The sequence below is a fragment of the Cydia fagiglandana genome, chromosome 12 (genome assembly GCF_963556715.1).
Source record: "Cydia fagiglandana chromosome 12, ilCydFagi1.1, whole genome shotgun sequence".
Lineage (NCBI taxonomy): Eukaryota > Metazoa > Arthropoda > Insecta > Lepidoptera > Tortricidae > Cydia > Cydia fagiglandana.
This window is the reverse complement of record NC_085943.1, coordinates 12,171,446-12,195,443: the sequence shown is the minus strand read 5'-3', so window position 1 is coordinate 12,195,443 and position 23,998 is coordinate 12,171,446. Positions and strand designations below refer to the sequence as shown.

At 38.7% G+C, this 23,998-nt stretch overlaps 1 protein-coding gene and 1 long non-coding RNA gene across 3 annotated transcripts in view; one reads left to right on the top strand and one right to left on the bottom strand.

Annotated features, from left to right (window-relative positions):
* LOC134669671 (uncharacterized) overlaps positions 1–23,998 on the bottom strand; it is a 73,012-nt gene that overhangs the window by 39,502 nt on the left and 9,512 nt on the right. The gene's annotated exons all lie outside the window — the stretch shown is intronic.
* LOC134669655 (clavesin-1-like) lies at positions 4,282–16,772 on the top strand. 2 transcript variants are annotated; one of them, XM_063527331.1, is made up of 6 exons: positions 4,282–4,455; positions 10,378–10,472; positions 11,282–11,426; positions 14,028–14,119; positions 14,467–14,568; positions 15,715–16,772. In XM_063527331.1, exons 1-6 carry the CDS (start codon positions 4,308–4,310, stop codon positions 16,012–16,014), a joined length of 882 nt encoding a protein of 293 aa, XP_063383401.1. In that variant the 5' UTR covers positions 4,282–4,307; the 3' UTR covers positions 16,015–16,772. The 2 variants fall into 2 exon arrangements, with proteins under 2 accessions (XP_063383401.1, XP_063383402.1); XM_063527332.1 differs by lacking the exon at positions 4,282–4,455 and adding an exon at positions 4,490–4,565.

Genomic DNA, 23,998 nt, shown 5'->3' with positions numbered 1-23,998 from the left:
TATAAAAAAACGGCGACCGCCATGGTAAAACTTGCTTTTTAGAGCGATTAAAAGTATTCTGTATTAGCGGCTGTTACCTACTTTAAAGACAACATTTTAGGAAAACTCACTTTTAAGTAGTATGAATGTTAAGTACCTACACCTATTAGGTTTAATAAACATATAAATCTTACTTTATTTTAATAAATTATCGATATATAAAAAAACCCCAATAAAATAATTAGGTTTATAATTTTTTCAATTAGGTACAACCATAAAATGAAGATTTCTTCTTAGGTATATTGTCATATAATTATAGTCCAGCCGACTGTATCATATTGGCTGTATGTAAGTATATAATGGCGAGAAACCTTCATTTCAAAACAATTGAATTATCATATTTCGGCTATGCCTTGACTTTTAGTTAAGTTTAATTTCGATCAGGATACGGTTAAATTTGACTTGGCTCGTCCGAAGGTAACAGTGAAACTAGTGAAAGGTACTTTATATGGTTTGTGGTTGTAAATAAGTACTTATCAAAAATATTCCGGTTTTTTTTCGTTATGACGTAACTTTTGTTAAGATCCGGAGTAGGTATTCGTTTCATCATCTAACCTTGATGACAATTATACCTTTAGTACGAAACTTCCCAATCCTCATGCTTTGTACAGTCAGCAGAAATTGTTAAGCGGGCGAGGTGTTCAAAATTACCTTGACAATCTATTAGAATCTTAACAATAAAGTCGCGTCAAGATCATTTTTAACATTTCTGCTGCTGACTGTATTAGGTCTCTATCGACACTTTAACCAAGGCATTTTCTGTAAGTAATTTGATATGATGGTGGGGTGATATAATATGATTTCATAAAAATAAAGTTTTTAATATCAGTAATTTTATTGTAGTACATAGGCCCCGATTAACTTTTCACTCTCTGTCAACTTGACAAACTTAAATCTAAGCTGACCAATTTTTGTCATCAGAAGGATAGACCTTTACATTCACACTACACAAACACTATATCCCGGATCACACAGTAACACACCCGAAAACAACGTGTATACCGATAGCGCCGCGTTTTCGAAAACAACACTGGACAGGGTGGAGGGTTTTAGTCCGTAGGCAGCTGGAGCAATCCCAGCTGAGTCGGACATGCTGCCAAAACCGGGCTGGCAGTATCCAATGAGGATTACCTCCACCTCTGACAAAAAGACCTTACTTTGTTGTAAACAGAAGTCATGAAAAGTACCCAAGTTATTACTTTTCATGACTTCTGCTTACAACAAAGTAAGTAATTTACTCTTCTAATGCGTGTACGAGACCTATAGTAGCTGCCCACAGAACCATTTAAAAAAAACGCTCTGTATATTACTCATTTAATCGGAAATTCGTATGATTTTATACCTAAACTTCGGCCTCAGTACCTATACCGCGTTGTTGTTGAGTTATTTTTTTTTAAGAAGTCGACTCCATAGTTACTGAGCTTTTTCCAGGAATTGGCTAAGTTTAGGTATAAAAGCATCCGAATTTCCGATCCCTGCTCATTAAGGAAGATTTTTTGCTCAGCAACAAGTTTTTTTATCAAGTTATTATCGAGTAATTATAGTAACGTGTTTCAGGAAGAGAATTATCAAGAAATAAGTCAGTTTCTTTTAATAGCCGCCAGCAAAAAGCGACTATGTCATGCGAGATGATTGCTGCACAATAGGTTGCGCAGTCACGGTAATATCCAGTATTATAACTTCAAACATTTCTCAGTCCCGTAACATGAAAGGCTTAAGGTCATAAATACGGCCAGTTTTGCTTATAATAATAACGTTAATTAAATTAAATTTTGAAACTAGTGAATACTAGTTTTCGACGAGACACTTTGCAAACTAGTTTTGACTAGTTAAAACGTTTATTAATTAAGGTGTTATATACGGAAAACTAGTTTTAAGTAAGGAAACGAGTTTTCACTAAAAATGGGTTTTCACGGTAACACTTACATTGACATAAATAAACATTATCAACAACATTTTAAGCTTAATTGGATGCTGATAAGCAATAATGTGTCAACCCACATAAATTTTTCAATAAGATGTCAACTCAATAAATTGACGTTTAAAGTTGACATTTCATTGCAAAATGGATGTGGGATGGCTCATTTTTGCTAAACACCATCCAACTATAATTATGCGCGATTAAGTCCCGTTTTGAATTAGCTGCACACATCATATTAATCGCAATTTTATATATGTATATATTGCCACTTTTATATAATGTATTTACATTATAATGGGTCAATACTACGTACTAGGTAAGTACCTAAATATTAATAGAGCCTGTCAGGGTACATAAATTAGAGTACCTACTGTTGAGTTCAGTAATAATATTGTTGCCTTAACAACTCTACTTTTACTAAATACAATAACTCTATTGCACATGATAGTACAACCGTTTGTACAACATGCACCTCCAGTACCAAATCTGGAGCTTCGGCATTAAACGGTTAAGTCACAACTGGTGGTACAATATTAACTGTTGCCGTTACAAGGAAACCTCGCAGGTAGCACTGGCAGCCTGATCTCCGACCTCACGAACGACGTAGGTAGGTAGGTACTATTCGTTCTCATGACGTTGCGCTGTTTTTACCACTAAGTACCTACCTACTGCCACGCACGCGACAAGCACTATATGCAATGTAAACAATAGTAGAGTGTGCAATGTTTTTACTCGAATTTCCTGTCGTGAACGCTCCGAAGGTGGGATGAGCTCATGTCGAGGTCTGGTCGAAGGACTGAACTATGGGCATCTTCAAAAACCGGGCAAGTGCGAGTCGGACTCGCGCACGAAGGGTTCCGTACCATAATGCAAAAAAAAAAAAAAACAAAAAAAAAGCAAAAAAACGGTCACCCATCCAAGTACTGACCACTCCCGACATTGCTTAACTTTGGTCAAAAATCACGTTTGTTGTATGGGAGCCCCATTTAAATCTTTATTTTATTCTGTTTTTAGTATTTGTTGTTATAGCGGCAACAGAAATACATCATCTGTGAAAATTTCAACTGTCTAGCTATCACGGTTCGTGAGATACAGCCTGGTGACAGACGGACGGACGGACGGACAGCGAAGTCTTAGTAATAGGGTCCCGTTTTACCCTTTGGGTACGGAACCCTAAAAATGGAGAGTAGGTATAGTGTTTTAAAAGGTCAGCAACGCAAATGTACACTGAAGGCGTCCATAAGCTACGATGACCGCTTTCATAAATCGGCCGTTATGCTTGAATGCCACCGACGTATAAAAAAAACTCGAGTTATTTTTTATAACGCCCACGTTAAACTCCTTTCTGAGATAAAATAAAATGTACTTAAATTAAATATAAATAATTATTGGTACGTCATTTTTAAGGTTCAGTACTTTCAGTAGGTTTAGCCAGCAGTTTTTGTTTTTGAATAATTATAGCGCTTTTTTAGATCACAATCTGGTTGCCAAAAATTTAATTAGTAATCTTGAGACTTCTCTAGTAGGTAACTCCATCGAAATTTCGAAATATTATTTTTTAGATATTCGCCTGATAGAAAAAAATCCCGAACAGGGGTCTAAAACGCACTTTAACACTTTTATCAAGGACAAGTGCGAGTCGGACTCGCGCACGAAAGGTTCCGTACCACAATGCAAAAAACGGCAAATAAAAAACGGTCACCCATCCAACTGTCCAACCCATTTCAACTGTCTAGCTATCACGGTTCGTGAGATACAGCCTGGTGACAGACGGACGGACGGACAGCGGAGTCTTAGTAATAGGGTCCCGTTTTACCCTTTGGGTACGGGACCCTAAAAAACACGATATCCGCGATTCCGGGCGCTCACACCCACTCCGCTCACGCTTTTTTTTTAATGGGATTTTTGCTAAGTACCTACTTACCTACCCAAAGTAAATCAATCTGATTCATACAATTGAAACTTGTAATTACTTATATACTTTTAATATTAGGTACTAGAGGCCACGGTGTCAACAAAACGTTGTAGCTACCTATACTTCGAGAAACATCGAGAAAGGTTAACTTAGTTTACCTTGCTTGCTTGTTTACATTAACTTAACATTACATGTCACATTATTTAATTACACAAACGGATCTACCGCGATATACCTTAATTTCATTGTTTTTACCTTTTTTGAATTCCAACGTTTGAGCTGAGTTGCACCAGCTACCGTATCAAAAGCGTGTAACGACTTTAGATGCTACCTACTACTGTATAATATATCAGTGGCAACAGATTCATTTTGAGATGATTTCTAATTGTTAAATAATGATTTGCAGAGTGAGAGCCACCAGACGACAGCAAGATGTTCGAGTGCTTCCTGGAAATAGCCTTCGAGGCGGAGGTGCACACGCAGGAGCACCCAGAACTGCAAGAGCTGGCGCGGCAGCTGGTCCACGAGGATCCCGCCACCAGGCCCGCCGCCATCCAGGAGCTGCGCGACATGGTATACGGTGAGGACATAGCTGTGTCTGCGAGAGGGGGGGGGGCACGTGGCAGCTGGCGTACGAGGATCCCGTCACCAGGCCCGCCGCCATCCAGGAGCTGCGCGACATGGTATACGGTGAGGACATAGCTGTGTCTGCGAGAGGGGGGGGGGCACGTGGCAGCTGGCGTACGAGGATCCCGTCACCAGGCCCGCCGCCATCCAGGAGCTGCGCGACATGGTATACGATGAGGACATAGCTGTGTCTGCGGGAGGGGGGAGGGGGGTATCACTAAGCTGCTTAATTCTGGAGAGGAACAACAGGTTTCAACTATTCCACAGTGCTCATCAAAGCCTTCAGCAAAACGAAGTCCTCGTACCTTAGGTACGAGTCGTACCTGACGCCTTGGCGCAATCTAGGAACCAAGTGAACCAACTAAGTAGGGATGCCACTGGGTTATACGAGGCTCTGCTGCAGCGCTGGGGGATACCTACATTTTGGATAATGTAAGCCACAGGCATAAGTTTATCCTAAACTTTTGAGTCGATAAAATATATTTTTATTGAGTAATAATGTTATCTAATGTTGACCTTCTAATTAAAAAATAATGATAATGGCTCAGATATAAGTATAGCTACATGGAGACGATACTGTTAACGAATGCTCGGCAGCATGATAATAACCATCTGACGACGGGTTCAGCGCTGCGCTGCGCTGTAATCATATCGTTACCTTCTCTCAGTGGCGTAAATAATAAGTCGGTTCAGGCCGCATAGCCAACGTACCAATCGTTAACGCTCCGTAGTGTATCGTTAGTCATCTCTCTCTATCACTTATCCATCCATAAACATATATATACTAGTTTATTTATTTAAGCATATGATATATATAAGCATTAAAAGAGATTAACTTCAGATAGAACAATGACTTTACTATAATAGTTATAATACAAAATCAACTAAGACCTAATGTAATTTAACGATATAATATACAGGGACAGGGTGATTCAGGAGACGTGAGCAGGACTAACACTGCGCATTTCGTAAATTATATTATAAGCAGCTGTTTCGTACCAGTATTAGTGAGGTTAACGTTAATTTTCTAGTCGTGTTGAAAAAAATAAGTTATTAATTTATTTACGACATGCATGGTCACCCTGCAATTAGAATACTAAACTACCGATATTCTGTGTCAAATTGAATGTCATCACGGTCTGGTTACTTTTGAAAACTCGTATCTCACTCAAATTTTACAGTTTATTTTCTTCGTAATCATAATGCTGTAATTACGGTTAAAGAGGTTTTATGTTTATTCATTAGGTCTTGTAGGGTGACCGTAAATTTACCCTCGCCAAAAAGTAAAAAATAGGAAAAAGTGTGGTTGTTTCACCTAAATACGACGTTGATCGATCAATTATCAGTTACTGAGTGTGCAGGATTAGTCCTGCTCACGTCTCATGAATCACCCTGTATACATATTGAGTTATATGTAGATGTATACCTGCCAGCGTTATTTTAGGATTTTTTTCTCAGTGCTAGTGCTATATATATATATATACCTATATTTTCTGTGATTTAATTTGTTTGATTCATCTCTCTCCAAAATTCAAGCCTAATATATATGTTGTGGTATCATAGGTGTGTATGTTGTGGTGAACTTCATACTAAACGTTGTATAACTAGAAGGCTGCCTAGGTCGACCACCGCAATACAGCCTTAGATAACCGGTAGGTAATGATTAGAGCATTAAATCGGAGGTTAATTTGGTATGTTTATATGGAAACTAAAGCGTGTCAACGAGCCTTAGATGCTGATAATTATGACCTGTTTACAATATGAGAGTGAATGGTTTTTAGATGGTAGAAATGTCCTTGAGATTTTTTTCCTATACCGACTGTAAACGATATATAGTTTTACAAACAAAAGTAGTCCATTCAGGTATAGATATGTAAATTAAAGAAATATAGGTAAGTACGTATTTTGCAGGTTATTATCTGAACATAAATGAATTATTGGATTTTACCGTACATAGTCATATTTTTCAGATATTAAATATTTGACAAAGTAGTTATTAAAAAAAACACAGCGAGATATTTTTCATTTCCTGCTTGCAGTCGCAATCCCAAAGTAATTTTTATGATTTCATTTTATCAAGGATGGCAAGACATGATATGATATAGCATACTTATAGTATACGAGTACCTACGTCGGTCGCCGAAATATTTTTCGCCTAATTTCACTTCCCAACCAACTTATTGCAGTACTTTTAGTTGGCAAACCATTGCTTAGCATATTATTATTTAGCATAATTTTTATTTGATCACAAAATTTTATGTAGCAGATGTTCATTTTACCACGATTTATTTAGAAAAATAGTCACTAAGCAAATGTTTTATTATACCTAACTATTTATTGTTAAATAACGATTGCCCAAATTGAAACTTCGCATACTTTTTATTTGATCACAATTATATTTAGCATTTTTTATGACCCGCAAAACGAAACTGCTCCCAGAGATAAGTAGGTTGGAGTTTTTTTTTATGACCTGTAAAACGAAACTGCTTTCAGAGATAGGTAGGTTAGGGTTATTTTTTTATGACCCTATAAATGAAACTGCTCCCAGAGATAGGTAAGTTATGGTTATTTTTTTATGACCCATAAAACGAAGCTGCTCCCAGAGATAGGTAGGTTAGGGTTACATATTTTTTTATGACCCGTAAAACGAAACGGCTCCCAGAGATAGGTAGGTTATGGTTAGTTTTTTTATGACCCGTAAAACGAAACTGCTCCCAGAGATATGTAGGTTAGGGTTATTTCTTTTAAGACTCGTAAAACGAAACTGCTCTCAGAGATAGGTAGGTTAGGGTTATTTTTTATGACCATAAAAACGAAACTGCTCCCAGAAATAGGTAGGTTATTCACAATATTAGGCGAAAAATAATTTATGCCTATCAATACATTCGACATAACAATAAAATACATTTTTAAACATGACCAACTAAGATAATAGATAGATAAAAAAAAACAAAAAGACCAACTAAATATTTTGTTGTACAATAATATTGTTAATAATCATTTGCGACATGTTATATATGCGAAACATTGGTTTGCCATCTGACAGACAGGAAAAATATATATGTTACTGTAAAAGCCCGAAGTACGGCCAAACCTAGGTTTTACCGGTAAATCCTTGTTTTTACCGATGCCGATCGGTAAAAGCCCGAAATGATAAATCTTACTAGTTTACTTCGGGCTTTTACCAACACCGATATGGTAAATCCTAGGTCTTACCACGGCGATCGGTAAAGTTTGAATCATGCACTGATTCTTGAGATTATTAGATGATAAATTTTAAGAAAAAAAACCGACTTCTATGGGGCCCCATGAAAGATTATGGTAGACGGTGTACTATGTAGGAAAGGAGGTAAAACCACCCACTTTTCTAGTAGCATTTCGTTTCTGTAAGGCTCGCAGTTCTAACCTAACCTAACCCACTTTTGTTCGGTTCTGTGAGGATCGCAGTCCAAACCTAACCTAACCCACTTAACGGTGCATGCGGTGCGGTGTACGGGGGTTTGAGCGGGAGGGGTTGAGAATCAGTGCATGATTCAAACTTTACCGGTTGTCGTGGTAAGACCTAGGATTTACCATATCGGTGTTAGTAAAAGCCCGAAGTAAACTAGTAAGATTTAACATTTCGGGCTTTTACCGATCGGCATCGGTAAATCCTAGGTTTTACCTGTAAATCCTAGGTTTTGCCGTACTTCGGGCTTTTACAGTGACATATACATATATATATACAATAGTAACATTGCTTGATTTCGGAGTAAACAAATTGGATTTAAGAAACAGACACGGTCATAATCGTACTTGTTTATTATTTTAAAACAATTTAATCATTCCACTGACTTGCACGCGTACTCATTTCGAACATAGATAATTTTTAAGAAAAAAAAACCGACTTCTATGGGGCCCGGTGAAAGATTATGGTAGATGGTGCACTATGTAGAAAAGGAGGTAAAACCAGTACCTACTTTCTAGTAGCATTTCGTTTCCGTAAGGGTCGTAGTTATCTAGCCTAACCTAACCCACTTCTCTAATAGCAGTTCGGTTCTGTGAGGATCGCAGTTCGAACCTAATCAAACCCACTTTTCTAGTAGCATTTCGTTTCTGTAAGACTCGCAGTTCTAACCAAACCTAACCCACTTTTGTTCGGTTCTGTGAGGATCGCAGTTCAAACCTAACCTAACCCACTTAACGGCGCATGCGGTGCGGTGTACGGGAGTTTGAGCGGGAAAGGTTTGGCATCATCATACCCACATTTTGTGGTAGGTAATCATAGTGGTTTATTTAGTTTAGGTTTAGGTCAAGGTCCGGGTCTCTGAGTCAGAGTCCGGGTCCGAGTCCCGGTCCAATCCGGGTCCGGGTCCGGGTCCGAGTCCGGGTCCGAGTCCGGGTCCGGGTCCGAGTCCGGGTCCGAGTCCGAGTCCGGGTCCGAGTCCGGGTCCGGGTCCGAGTCCGGGTCCGAGTCCGGATCCGAGTCCGGGTCCGAGTCCGAGTCCGAGTCCGGGTCCGAACCGGATCCGGGTATGAGTCCGGGTCCCAGTCCAAGTCAAAATCGAAATTCGAAATCACCAAACATGTACTATGCGTCGTTGAAGAGTTCTGTTCTGATCATCATCAGCAGTTCCACTTCATCAAATGTCACGTTTTTGAATCTATATGCTTGATTTGTTGATAAAAACACAAAAATCACCATATGTATGCCTTTAAGATTTGAGGAGTTCCGTCGATTCCTCATGGATCCCATCATCAGAACTGGATTTTGACAAAAACGGGACCAATCTGTATGCATATACATACAATCAAAAATAATTTTCAAAATCGGTCCAGTAATGACGGAGATATGGAGTAACAAACATAAAAAAAATAAAAAAATAAAAAAAAAAAAATAAAAAAAAACATACAATCGAATTGATAACCTCCTCCTTTGGGATTTGGAAGTTGGTTAAAAAGAGTCCGCGCGAACGTTTACTAGGAAACAGGTGAAACCTGCAGAATGCGCACCTGAAAAACTGAAATGTAGGCATAGTTCCGCCGGCCGAATATCCGGTGGCCGGATACCGGATATTCGGCCAGTGTCCAGGCCGGATATCTGGTATCCGGTATCCGGCCAAACAACTATCCGTTGCATCTCTAATAATTTGCCATACAATTTTCGGCCACATATTAGTAAACCACCTACGTCACTTTCTTATACCTACCGGGCGTTTGTATGTAGGATTATTGCCACAAGTCAGGTTTTCCTCTGACGTGTCAGGATTTTTGGTCCTTTGGCAGGTTTGGGGGTTTTGGCGAGGCTCTGGAGTTGTAGAAACCCCTTAAATGAGGGCTATATTATAAGACACGCTTTAAGTATGTGACCATAATACGCTCGATGATGATGTTTCGTGAAGGCCGAAATGCGCGTCAGCACTTCCAAACGAACGAACGTGTCACAAATCTGCCGCTCGCGTGCTGCGCGCGCATTTTAGCTTTAGGTACATGCGCATTGAATTACCGCAACTCATGCAAGTTCGCTTTAAACGCGACACCTAAAGCTGACATGCAAAGCCAGAGGTGCGCGACCAGCCTATCTATGCGGGCAATCTGAGGGAATATTTCGTTTGTTCGTCATTTTGTCTCTCTACCTCTCTCTCGATGAACCTCAGAATTGGATGATCACGTTAATGTCGCATGTCATGCGAGTGACTAAATATACGTGAGTACCGAAAAATTAGCTTAAAAGCATTTTAATGATTGTAAGTAGGTAAGTAAGTAAATAAGTATTCTTTATTGTGCACCATTAAGCTAAAAAATACACAGAAAGCGAAATACAAGCGTAATTGTGTACCTCCCGACCCTACCGTACCGTTGTGTTATGGTGATTGTGTTACATGATGTGTTCCAGAGCGCGGGGAGTGCGCGCCCAGGCGCATGGACGACGCGTTCCTGCTGCGGTTCCTGCGCGCGCGACGCTTCGTCGTGCCGCGCGCGCACAAACAGGTTTATTGTTTATTCACACAACACACAAGCTTTAAAAGTCCTATTATTAGATTATATATTTTAGTGCAAATAATTCTGGTTTTACGCCATGCGACGTTACACCGCTGAATAGAAGAGATCACTGAAATTTGGTCTGTTCCTAATGGCAAGAAAATTTTCAACATACTCCATGCTTGCTTACCTCGTAGATTCGTGCATTTCATAATAACCATACTACTAATTTAGTAATTTGTCTCTTGAACAGAGGTCTCGAAGCGGCAGACCTCTAGGAACAAGTGACCCATCAGAAATATTGTTAATAGAATTTTCGCCCGCCCCCGCATGCCCGTCATATTTATCGTAAAAAATTGGGGTAAATATTCGGCTAAAGTGAAACGAACTATAAACAAAATACATAGATGGTGCAGGCAAATATGAATAACGGGTCCGTAAATAGCTGTCACTGAATGCGCTAGGAAAAAGCTGCCTATCACTCCTACAGAAAATATAATAATAATAAAAACTGATAATTAATTCAATTAATTGCATCAATTTTTCATTTGAAGATTACAGTTTTTTTTTCGTTACACCCTTTACACAAAAAGTTAAACATTACTTACAAACTACATAGTTCACACCTACATTAATACTATCGATGCGGCTCTGCGAGTTGTCGGCCACACGAAGCCCCACGGCTCCGCCATTAAAAAAAATTTGAAAACTGAATCGCCAAAAATAACTCAACGTCAACGTAGTAGTAGCACTAGGTACAAACTCCTGCATGTTTGAAGTGTATCCCGGCAACAACGATTTTATCCTTTGTGCCACAGCTGGTCCGTTACTGCCGGTTCCTGGAGGAGTACCCCGAGCTGTACCGGGACGTGGACCTGTGGGGGCTGGCCCGCGTGGGCTGCGCGTACGAGGGCTGCATGCTGGACCGGCCGGGCGTCGGCCGCGTGACTATACTGCGGTTCGGTGAGTGTTGCCCAGCGGTGGACCTGTTAAATACAGGAAACATCCCTATTCTCAGTCATAATTTGGTAGAAATATGGCCGCAGGAAAAATACGAGTTGCTTCTCAGAACAACTGTGAGTGCGATCATTTCAAGTTAAATTTGCATTTTGAGTAGTTTAAAATTTTAAAAGGTTATCTCACAAAGATGTTATAAGTTATAAATGATCCGATCGTCATTTGATTCGCAAGTAAAAGGGTTCTCTAATAATATCTCATAATAAATTGAAGATCAAAGTAAAAAAAAATTAGTTCAATTTGTTTACTTTACTTTCCAAAAGGGCCCCAATTTCATATATAATTATGCCCAAGGGCCAGCATAGTTTAAGACGGCCCTGGCACGGCAGGTGTATCAATGCACAGAGATTATTAAAAAGAAAACAGTGTGCAGGAAACACAATTACTTAGTAATATTTTATACTAGCTTCTGCCCGCGACTTCGTCTGTATGGGATGATCAAACTACTCTATACAGGGTGGAAAGATAAGTCGGGCCCTGGAGGGAAACTACCTTAAATCCTTAAGCTGGCTCATTTTACTTAAAGGAGACATTCCTTTATTTTTAAAAAGATACAAAACTGCATTCAAAGATTTTCTAAAACTCGCTTGCCTCGCCCGGGACTCGAACCGACTAAAAATTCAAAAAAATAAAAACTCCCAATTTTATTCTACTAGTCGATACAGTTAATGTTAATGACAACATTTCTCCAAGAAACATTAGGTCTTACACTCGTCTGTCGTACAAAATATCCATAAAATCTAATATTTAGTACTTAAGATTTTTTTAGGCAAGCCAAATTAAAGAAAAATAGAATAATACTTTGAATGCAGTTTTGTTTCTTTTTAAAAATAAAGGAATGTCTCCTTTAAGTAAAATGAGCTAGCTTAAGGATTTAAGGTAGTTTCCCTCCAGGGCCCGACTTATCTTTCCACCCTGTATACTTCCTCGGGCCACAAACTGTCTCCATACCTAGGTACCAAATTTCTTCAAATCTGTTCAGGGGTTCAAGCGTGAAGAGGACAAGAGCAGACAGATAGAGTTACTTCCGAATTTATAATATAGTACTCGTACTGATTCGATCGTATAATATAAAACATAAATACCTAATAAATTCGTCAATTGAGTGTTGGTAGAAATTCAACCGTTAGGTTTATTAACATTTATAATTTATAATAATACACTCGATCGGTCGCTAGCATCCATTGCGTAACACGTAACGCTCAAATCTACAGACAGCATTCAGATTTTAGAATATAATCCAAATCCAAAATATACTTACTATAGTAGACTTCTATCATACTTACCTACATTTTAAAGACAACAATAAACCTTATTAAAATTTCATACGGGGTAATTAATAACAAAGAATAAGTAGGTACTTACTTCCTCTCCGTCCTTCCCAGTCTTTCCTCTGTTTTATGAAAGAGTTTAATATTAAAAGAAACATTGAGAGGCTTGGGAATATTTTATATTTTACAAAACTGTATTGCAAAACTTTAAAAATAAGCAGTTGTTTTGACAAACCAGATTCTAAAACACATTTTAAAATTTAGTATCGTCAGTCCGACCGATTTTAGTACAAATTGGACAAAACCAGTATTATGGGTAGTTAATTTTCTGAGATAAAGAGAAAGCTCTGAATTAGATATCGGATCTGCCAGTGTCAAAAGTGATGTTTTTGGCTGAAGAAATATCACTTTTCAGTTTACACAGAAAATTGGAATACGCCTAATAGTCAAAACGGCCGCACTACAAATACAATTCAATATAATCTCAATCCATGCGCCGGCGCCGGCGCCTCGACCGCGAACTCGGCAGCCAATCAAAACGTGTGTGCGCCGGTTATGCATAACGTACTGTAACGTAACGAACCGGTCGGCCTCTACCACCAGCGACCAGCCCGGCCCGACCGGCCCAGAGACGCCGCGAGCACCCACATGGAGGTCATGCCTTCGGTTTCTGCGAACGATACTTTTTTTTACATTGTACCACTACCAGTACTACCACTGTGCTTACCTATTTATTTATGTTCAGATTGTGTTAGTGTTGATTTTATTGGTACATTTTTAAATTGGTTTTCTATCAAGCCAATATTATGTACCTAATCATGCAGGCATTCATTTAACAATGTCATGTAGTTAAGTTCCAATGAAGTTCCGAACACATGAATTAATTCATTTCATTATGTTCGGAACCTGTCTAATTCAATATAATACTCGTATAGCCCGATTATTTGTTTAATCATCAACGGTAAAACAATTAACTACACAATTACCTACTTTAGCGGAACTGGGTAGGGTGAGTAAAAGACTCCGTTGACTGGTAAACTTAGACTGACTTATTCAACCATACCTAGGCGTGACCGCCATACCTACTTTATGATTAATACCTATAAGATTAAAAAAATTGGTTGAGATTAAATTAAGTAGAAAATTTGGAACGCTGTCCTCGGTCCACCTCACCTGTGACCTCACCTACACTACACGGATTAACAAAAATACAATAAACTCTTTACAATAGACATGCATAGAAATATGTTTTAATAGTAATGTTGTGTTTGTCCAGGAACATGGGACCCCGACGACTACCCCGTGGAGGAGCTGGTGAGGGTGGCAATGGCCATGATGGAGATCGGGCTGCGCTCGCCCAAGATACAGGTACTTCATCACATTTTACGAATAAACATATGTGTATGCATTTTTTATGACTACAAAAAACACTTCCAACATGTGCCACATTAAAACACAAGTTGGTTTAACGCCTGTGCACGCCAGATGCGTGCGCATCATGCGTGTGTACGTAATACACACATGCTTATGAGAGATGGTACACCGCTTGCGTGATGTGTGCAGCACGTGTGGGTCGACGTAACCGTAGTTGTGTGCAGCACCCCTACGCATTCGGTGTGGACTGGCCTTTGAGCGCTAGGCATCTCTCTCTCATTGTATAGAACATAAGCTTCTCTCTTTCTCTGAGAGATGTATGACAATTGTACATGTTGTAGGTGGTGGGCGGCACCGTGATCGTGGACATGGCCGGCATCACCATGAAGCACGTGGCCACGCTCACGCCCACCATCGCCTACCAGATCGTCTGCCTCATGGGGGTAAGTTCTTACGCCTTTTTTCAACCCTGACTGATTGAGTTCTTAATACAGGAAATAGTTTGGCTTTATGAGTAGGTAGTTATAGAAGGCCTATGCTAGACTTTAAGCAAATTTAGTCTTAGAGCTCTACATATAATTCCGTCAACTTTCTATGAAAAATTACATCGTTCCTGGTAAAATTAAAATGCATAGCATAAATATAAAATCATAAAACACTGTTACTATTTTTTCGCGTTATAATAATTAATAGTAATGATATTTATAAGGTCAGTCGTTTCTCCTTCCGTATCCTCTTTTGGTTTATCCTTAGACCTTTAGATAACGCGCAGGAACATAGATGATACCTCAATCATCAGTTGCGAGTATGTAAGTAACATTATTACATAACAAACATCAATCTACTGCCTGCCTCTCTCTGTATCTGAAGCGCTGGTGGCCTAGCGGTAAGAGCGTGCGACTTTCAATCCGGAGGTCGCGGGTTCAAACCCCGGCTCGTACCAATGAGTTTTTCGGAACTTATGTACGAAATATCATTTGATATTTGCCAGTCGCTTTTCGGTGAAGGAAAACATCGTGAGGAAACCGGACTAATCCTAATAAGACCTAGTTTCCCCTCTGGGTTGGAAGGTCAGATGGCAGTCGCTTTCGTAAAAACTAGTGCCTACGTCAAATCATGGGATTAGTTGTCAAGCGGACCCCAGGCTCCCATGAGCCGTGGCAAAATGCCGGGATAACGCCAGGAAGAAGAAACATCAATCTACTGCGACACAATCCGGCTGCAACAACTGCAGTGTCTGATCTGAAGAAATACCTGATGGGGCAACGTGCATGATTATACGAGTAGTTTCATAGGAGATGATTGTTATTTATGTACAAACCCAAATTGTTTTGTCTAAATAATTGTTAAATATATGTTTTTCTTAACTAGGTCTTGCGCTAAGGATTTAAGGTATAAGTGTCTAAGAAATTCCTTGAAAATCAAGTTAGGTATCAATTTTATGGTGTATACCCATCATCCGTTCAGCTCAATACCCTATTAACTCCATAGACAAAGAAACTGGTATTTTTCCAATTTTAAACCTACAATTTGTACACCCAGAATCTGGAACTGATAAGCTCGTTTATCCTCATTCCCTGATTTTCCAGCTGGCGATCCCTTGCGTGATGAATTCCTGCCACATCGTCAACTACAACTGGCTTCTCAACACCTTCTTCTTCCTCTTCAAGCGCTTCATCCCCAAGAAGGCGTGGAAGGTGATCCACTTCCACGGCCACGACCTGGAGTCGCTGCGCCGGCTGGTGGACCCCGCGTGCCTCCCGCCGCGGTACGGCGGCACGTGCCGGCACCACGCCACCATCGGGACCTGGCTCAACAAGATCAGAAAGTACAGAGACGAGGCCTTCGATCGGGAGATGAAGGAATTCGGCTGGGTGATAAAGGAGTGATGAACAGATAACTATAAGGGTCGGCGCCATTAACGTCGCTAAATTGTTTGTATTGGAAATTTCATAGTTCATTGCTGATCGCCGATGAATAACTATTTTTGAAATGCTTTAAAATTCCTAAATTAAGTTCTAAACACAATCGACTACCTATACCTAGTGACTGCATGTAAATTGATTGCTTATCATGTGCAAGAATTGAGATTTAGAAAACAGACATGTTCTGCTTCATGTAGGAATGAAAATGTTATTTGATTTCTATAAGGTAAACGTCCTGGTGCTCGACATGCTAATGCCCAATAGATGACACCTTGCTATCACCTCCATTGACAATGACTTAAGTTTCAAGATGACATGTACTGGGGCCGCGTCGAACACCAGTACGTTTACCTTATAAAACAAAACTGTAACGTTTTACATTATGTGTGATGATGATGATGGTACTCGTACTAATGCGATCTCATGTTATTTAGTAAGTAAATTGTTGGGAATTGAAGGTACCCTTGTAACCTATATTTCATCCTACTAGTCCATAAAAATAACTATTATCAATGCAATGTCTGTACAAAATATTAGATTTTTTACCGACCACATTTTTTTATTAAACTGTTTTTTGACAAACGCTTGTTACTCGACTTACTCGTAGCTGTATTTATACCTACACATAGTACACATAGGTACATAAATTAATAGAAATTAATTCAAGAAAGTATTGTCGACATTACGCATCGACATTTACAAAATAAAGACGTTTCGTTTGATGTGATGTATTTATTACCTACTTCACTAATTCAGTATTTGCTGCTGTTTCTTAATTTTTACACTAATGAGACCCTTAAGCAGCTGTCCGACCAGCGGCGATAAACAAGTAGTGACATTGCTCAAAATTTTTATTATTTACATTATACAATAATATTTGTATGACGTAATTTGTGAATAGCGGGTTAATGAAGGTGGAATCGCGACGTTCACTGTATTTTGCTAGCATTCTTTTTGGCATTTTAAAAACTATGATGCCCCTTTACCTTCACGTATAGTTAACTTTCTCACAACGCCATATTAGGCACCGTAGCATTTCGAGGCAGTTTTGACAAATTTGGTACTTACACATATGTAAGTTTGTGACCCAAAGACGGACATGTAACGTAAATAAATGAATTTTAAACATTGGGGGCACTTTTGAGGGTAAATGAAACAGTTAAAAAACAAATTTTTGCAAACTATATCCTGTTATATACTTATGTCAAATGTAGGAAAATATTTTTATATACTTAGGTATAAACAAAAATAGTTTAAAAAATAAACTAGTTTAGTTTATTAAAGTAGTGTATAGGTAGTTAAGTTTTAAAAATAAATAGTTTAGAATCAATATCAATTCAAGAAAATAGGAAAAATGTTACCATTCCGCCCCCCCCCCCCCCTTTATCTCCGAAACTACAGCCGCTGCGTCGCCAGTATTTTTCTTTTGAACTTGGCTTGTGTCTAGATCAATCAGATGATAGAGTCGAAAAGTGGTAGACCACTTTCTTGGCTGACCATACATAAGTTCCGAAAATCTCATTGGTACGTCTAGCCAGGATTTGTTATTGAACCCGCGCCTCCGGATTGAAAGTCGGACGTCATATCCACTCGGCCACCACCGCTTTTTAAGTATATTAGTTAATACCTAATGAAATTCGACAGCCGGTAAAAGCTGCGGGTGAGGGTATTCACCTGCGGTCTGCGATGCAAGCAATTATGAGCGACGACCTCGCTCGCCGCTGTCTGGCGAGGCGCCTCTATTTATTGCACCACACATCTATTAGTCTGAATCAAAAACTCCTTAATGGGTGGTTATTTTATTCAAATCAAGAGTCTGTGTAACACTCTGTATGGGCCTTTAGTGGGCCCTTATATCTTTGAGTTTTATTAAGTCGACTTAATAAAACTCATATTTTACAATTTTACCTCACTTCATCCCCATTTCGTTGAGTGTGCTCAGAGCATAAAAAGGTCAACCACGGCGTTGCATGAACAAGAGATTTCCTTTGGCAGGATTGGTCCTTAGGACCCAAGGATGGATTTAAGAAGTGGAGTCACCCAGATTTTTGATGCAGGTGAGGGTGGGGGGTTTTTAAGCGTCTGCGACGTCTGAGGTTAATAATTCTTTAAGTTTAGGTTCTAAGTCAAGGTTAGTATCATTTTCAACTAAATCAAAGATGTAGACATAGATTTCATCGAAATCGGTTCAGCGTTTATTGATTTCCCATACAATCCTACACCTTACCATTCATTTTTAAGGTATTTTTTTTGGGATAAAAACTATCCTATGTTCTTCCCCGGGACTCAAACTATCTCTATACCAAATTTTATCTAAGTCGGTTGAGCGGTTATTGAATCCCCATACAAATTTCCTCCTCCCTTTTCACACCCTTAAGGGATGATTTTTGAGATTAAAAGTATGCTATGTTATTTCCTGGTAAATCCAAGTCCCAACTATCCAAGGGCAACCTCTGTACCAAATTTTAACTGAATTGGTTCAGCAGTTTAAGCGAGAAGAGAAATTAAAAAAAAAACTGGTCAAGTGCGAGTTCGGACTCGCGTTTCAAGGGTTCCGTACATCACACAATTTTCAACAATTTTTTTTTGTACATCAAACGTGACGTGAGTGAAACGTCTTGAAAAACCCGAATGGGTCAATCAAAAACCAGATGTAACATGAAGTTTTCTGGCGTGGTGGCTTATATTATCTCTGCAACTATGCAAAGTAGCTTAGGAAGGTTAAATGCCGAACAGTAGTACAAGGTGTCCAAATGCGAAGACTGAAGACCGAGCTCCGCCTAGGGCTGATAGCTCGGAGCGTCCGACGAGTCACGCTTCCTACAACTTCCGCAAGTGTTTTAAAAGGCCGAAGAGAGATAATACCTACAGGGTGGCCAAAAAATAAGTGCATTCCCGTAGCCAGGGAGGTTTTCGGATTATACTGAGCTTTACAACTTTTACTATGGGACCCCAACCCCGAAATCGCGAAAAAAAATGTATCCTCCCGTAGAAAACGGACCAGCCAAAATGTATGAAACAGCCAAATTTTTCCTCGCAATTTCGGGGTTGCACGTTGGCAACGGGAATACACTTAGTTAATTTTCGGCCACCCTGTTTAGTGCTTTTTAAAACACGTAACAATAGTAACCTAATCAATCAGTACTACACTTGTACCAATGCGGCTGTGTGCCAGATACAGCCTATAGTCACACCAATAAAAGTCTGCAGCGGATATGATAGCCCACGCAGTGTACCTAAGTGTTATTAATACGTCATAATTTCATAGAAGTTTAACGTTTAATATGACACTTGCACTGCGTGGGCTATCAAAATCGCTGCAGACTTTTTACGGTCTAACTATAGTCGCATTTTTTGTCGTCATTCCGACTCATGCTTGAAGTTAGCTTCAAGCGTGAGTCGGAATGGCACGCCTCTTCGGGACGCTTCGGGCCTTCGGCCTTATGCGGATATCAGCCTAGCGCCTTCGCAAATAGCTGTCTACATCACGTTTCACTTAAACCATTGCGGCTGTGTCCCTAAAAAACCTAAACCACATTTTTATTCTTAAATCCGACTCACGCTTGACTGTAGATTTCTAACAGGTTTTCCTGTCATCGTTAGGTAAAGGACTATTATGAGTAATTTTTTCAGAATTTTAGACCCTGTAGTTTCGGAGATAGAGGGGGGGGAATGGTCATTTTTTGTCTTATTTCTTGGTTGACTTCTAAATTTTTTATTGAAAATTTATAAAAAAAATATATTTGAGATTTTCACAATGAGCTCTTTCGTTTGATATGTAACACGACATAGTTTGCAAAACTTTGTTTTTAAATTCTATCTTTTACCCCCCAAAAGTAGCCCTTATGTTTAAAACTCATTTGTTGACGTTACATTCGTCTTTGGGTCACAGACTTACATATGTGTACCAAATTTCAACTTAATTGGTCCAGTAGTTTCGGAGCAAATTGGCTGTGACAGACGGACGGACAGACAGACGCACGAGTGATCCTATAAGGGTTCCGTTTTTTCCTTTTGAGGTACGGAACCCTAAAAAAAAGTATTTTTTTCATATTTTATGTGTTTTTACTTCGGAATGGTGTCATTATGATATCATAAATGTATTCGGCACCCCCGATTTATACGAAAACGATACCAAACTTGGCCTAGTAGCTTAAATGATATAGACTTGAACTTGGCTTGACACGCTGCCGCGTGTCTAGATACGAGTATCAAGACCAAATTGAGAGCCTTTGAAATCTCGGTGGCTCCACTTCTTGAATCCATCCTTGGGTCCTAAGGACCAATCCTGCCAAAGGAAATCTCTTGTTCATGCAACGCCGTATTATGTTAGGCCCAGCACCATCCGCTATAGGTTACGAGTACCTAGTAAGTAGTAACCTAGTAAGGCCAGTAGAATCGAATTTAACTAATTGAATGACAACTATTTTTCGAACAATGCTATCGCTCCCGCCTCCTTTGTAAGAGCACGCTGTAAACAAATGGCATAAATACGAGTATTATGTGTTGTTACTGTCAAGGTAATATGGCTGATTCAGCTTGAAGTCATTACCGCCTCCAGTTCGGGCGGAGCGGTTTAGGCGGTGTGATCGGCATTTAGTCTAGGTAATCTAACTAATCTACTCAGACGCTCCTGCGATCTAGTGCTTGTCTAAGAGTGGTACCTATACGGTGTGTGGATAAAAGTTCTACTTTGTAAGTACTCATTTTAATTAACTTAGCCTGGCGGGCCGTCCATAGTTAATCTGCTTGTCCTAGGTTAAACACGGGTGTTTAAGTAGTTATCTTATCATAAAATTAAATTTTGCCAAAATTTAGAAAACAAAGATAAGAAAGAAGATTCTGGAGATTGAGATTTTAAAAATATAATTATTATCCCGGTAGGGGCGTTTATTTGTGTGATGACACAGATATTTGTTCCTGAGTCATGGTTGTTTTCTATGTATTTAAGTATTTATATATCGGGCGTTTGATACTTACATCGTTTGCCAAATTAAAACGCCAGATAACTTGAGTCATTTGCTATGTTCTCATGCCTAGAAATACAAAATTGGCCATGGTTTTTTTTACTACTACGCAAGTAAAAATTTGATATTTTCAAAAAACTGTCATAGAGTTGAAAATTTTTTTTTTGCACCAAATTAAAAATTTCTAGGCATGAGAAGATAGCAAATGACTCAACCTATCTGCCGTTTTAATTTGGCAAACGATGTATCAAACACCCTGTATATCGTTTTCTGAATACCCACAACATCAACACAAGCCTTCTTGAGCTTACCGTGGGGCTTAGACAATTTTTGTAAAAATTTGTTTTTTATTTATTTATTTATTGATAAAAACAAAGAAAGGAATAAACAAACATAATAATCATAGTTTTTATTTATATTTGATTTCAACCTAAGTAATAGGTAAGTACTTCAATTTGATTTTAATGCAACTAATTGGTAAATTTCCCCAATCCGCATTGGGCTAGCGTGGGGACTATAACCCAAGCCCTCTCGCGCATGAGACGGGCCTGTGCCCAGCAGTGGGACGTTTATAGACTGAATTTATTATTTTATTATATTTTATTACATAATTATCATATTTAATTTACTGACTAATAATGTTTTTACACATTAATTTCATTATACATCTTAAAATTAAAATAATATTTAAAAATTATTTAAAATTAAATAAGTAAGTACCCAAATATTACACTATAAACATTAAACTAACCTATAAAGAACCCAAACGTAAAAAAAGAATGCCACGTCCTACCAGCTCAGCCTGCGGCATGGACCCAATTTGTTTGTATTTAAGTTGCAGTGGGTTCAGGTGGCAGGGTTTTGAAAAATGGTAGCGCTTTTTAGGGTTCCGTAGCCAAATGGCAAAAAACGGAACCCTTATAGATTCGTCATGTCTGTCTGTCTGTCTGTCTGTCTGTCCGTCCGTATGTCACAACCACTTTTTTCCGAAACTATAAGAACTATACTGTTGAAACTTGGTAAGTAGATGTATTCTGTGAACCGCATTAAGATTTTCACACAAAAATAGAAAAAAAAAACAATGAATTTTGGTGGTCCGCCATACTTGGAACTGAAACTTAATTTTTTTTTTATTAAACCTATACGTGTGGGGTATCTATGGATAGGTCTTCAAAAATGATATTGAGGTTTCTAACATATATTTTATCTAAACTGAATAGTTTGCACGAGAGACACTTTCAAAGTGGTAAAATATGTGCCCCCCCCCCCCCTGTAACTTCTAAAATAAGAGGATGATAAAACTAAAAAAAATATATGATATACATTACCATGCAAACTTCCACCGAGAATTGGTTTGAACGAGATCTAGTAAGTAGCTTTTTTAATCGTCATAAATCGTAAACCGCAATTTTATTATGTTACTTTCTGCTACGGAACCCTTCATGGGCGAGTCCGACTCGCACTTGGCCGCTTTTCTTTATTTACATCATAATACCGTTACCAAAAATATGGATAGCAATCCTGAGGCCTTTTTCTACTAAAATAATTGATACGAAACCTGAAAATAGTATAGGTGTCTAAATCTACTTATTGTTGCGCCTGTGAACGGGTTCCAGCAGGCGTTCTACATAACATTAAAACTCCTTTGGTTTCTTTACCCGAAATAAATATAAACCCAGAACCCTATTACTAAGCTTACGCTCCGTCTGTTAGTCTGTCAGTCGTTCCGTCTGGCTGTCTGTCAGCAGGCTCTATCTCGATAACCGTTATAGGCAGATAGATGGTTTGTGATGTTTTTGGCAGTAAGAGTCGGACTCGCGACCCAGAGAAATACCAAACAAAATCATCGAGGATATCGAGAACCCAGGAACTATACGGGGTGTGGCCTGTAATATGAGCAAAAAATTTAACTGTAGGCTGTACTCCTCATACTGATCAACATATGTTCAGCGACTTTTGAAAATAACTTGTACTTTGATTTTTAATACACTTTAAAGTTATTCGAAGACGCAATGTATTGTGAATTTTGTTATGTTTAAGGCTTGACAAGCAACGTCAATCACAATGATATGGCGTGGCGATGGCGTCCATTGAAGATAATATTTATTTTGTATGACAAATAGGGAGTCTCAATACTTCATAATTTTTAAAAATTGTTGAACAAAAGTGTCACCGTTGGAGGAGTACAATCTATGTTTTAATTATTTGTTCATGTTACAGGCCACACCCGGTATACGGAACCCTAAACATAACGACACTAGCTGGGTTTTCAATGACTTTTCTTGTGACAAAGTATTATGAAGCCGGTTAAACATTAAAAATAAATCGTATACAATTTTTTATGTACCTACGATCGTCGACCTTGGAGGCCAATTTTACATTTTGATGTCAAAATGTTGCCATTCGCTCGGCTCGTGGGCCTCGCTCGCGCCCGCCGAGGCGCCAATATTGTATGTGAACTTGTATATAAAAATAACATGTATGTGAACATCATTTTTAAAATCAAAATATAAGCTCGAATTGGCCTCTAGGGCTTAACTTAGTTTTATAACAGAAATTACCAATTTAAATAATATTTTTTACATTGGCATTTAGGTAATGTCTTCAATATATTTTCCTCACATCGTACCTAAAACTTAAAAATGTTAGCTATAATTATATATGTGAACAAGGTTGTCTCATGTTAAATTATAATATTCTGTAGGGCGTAATCGTAATATTCTGTATGTAAAATAATTATTGTCGTTACAATGATTGATGAATATTTTGAAATGTTACCCATAATCTCATTAGTTGTTTAAATAATAAATAACAATTCTTAATAGTTATTTTTTGCACAATATCTAAATTAAAGATAAAGATAAAAAATAGTTTATTCAAGTAGGCATATCATATTACAATGCGCTTATGAACGTCAAATAAACCTAAACCGGCTCCAACCGTACACCTCTGCCCCGAGAAGATTTAAATTATGTGAATGA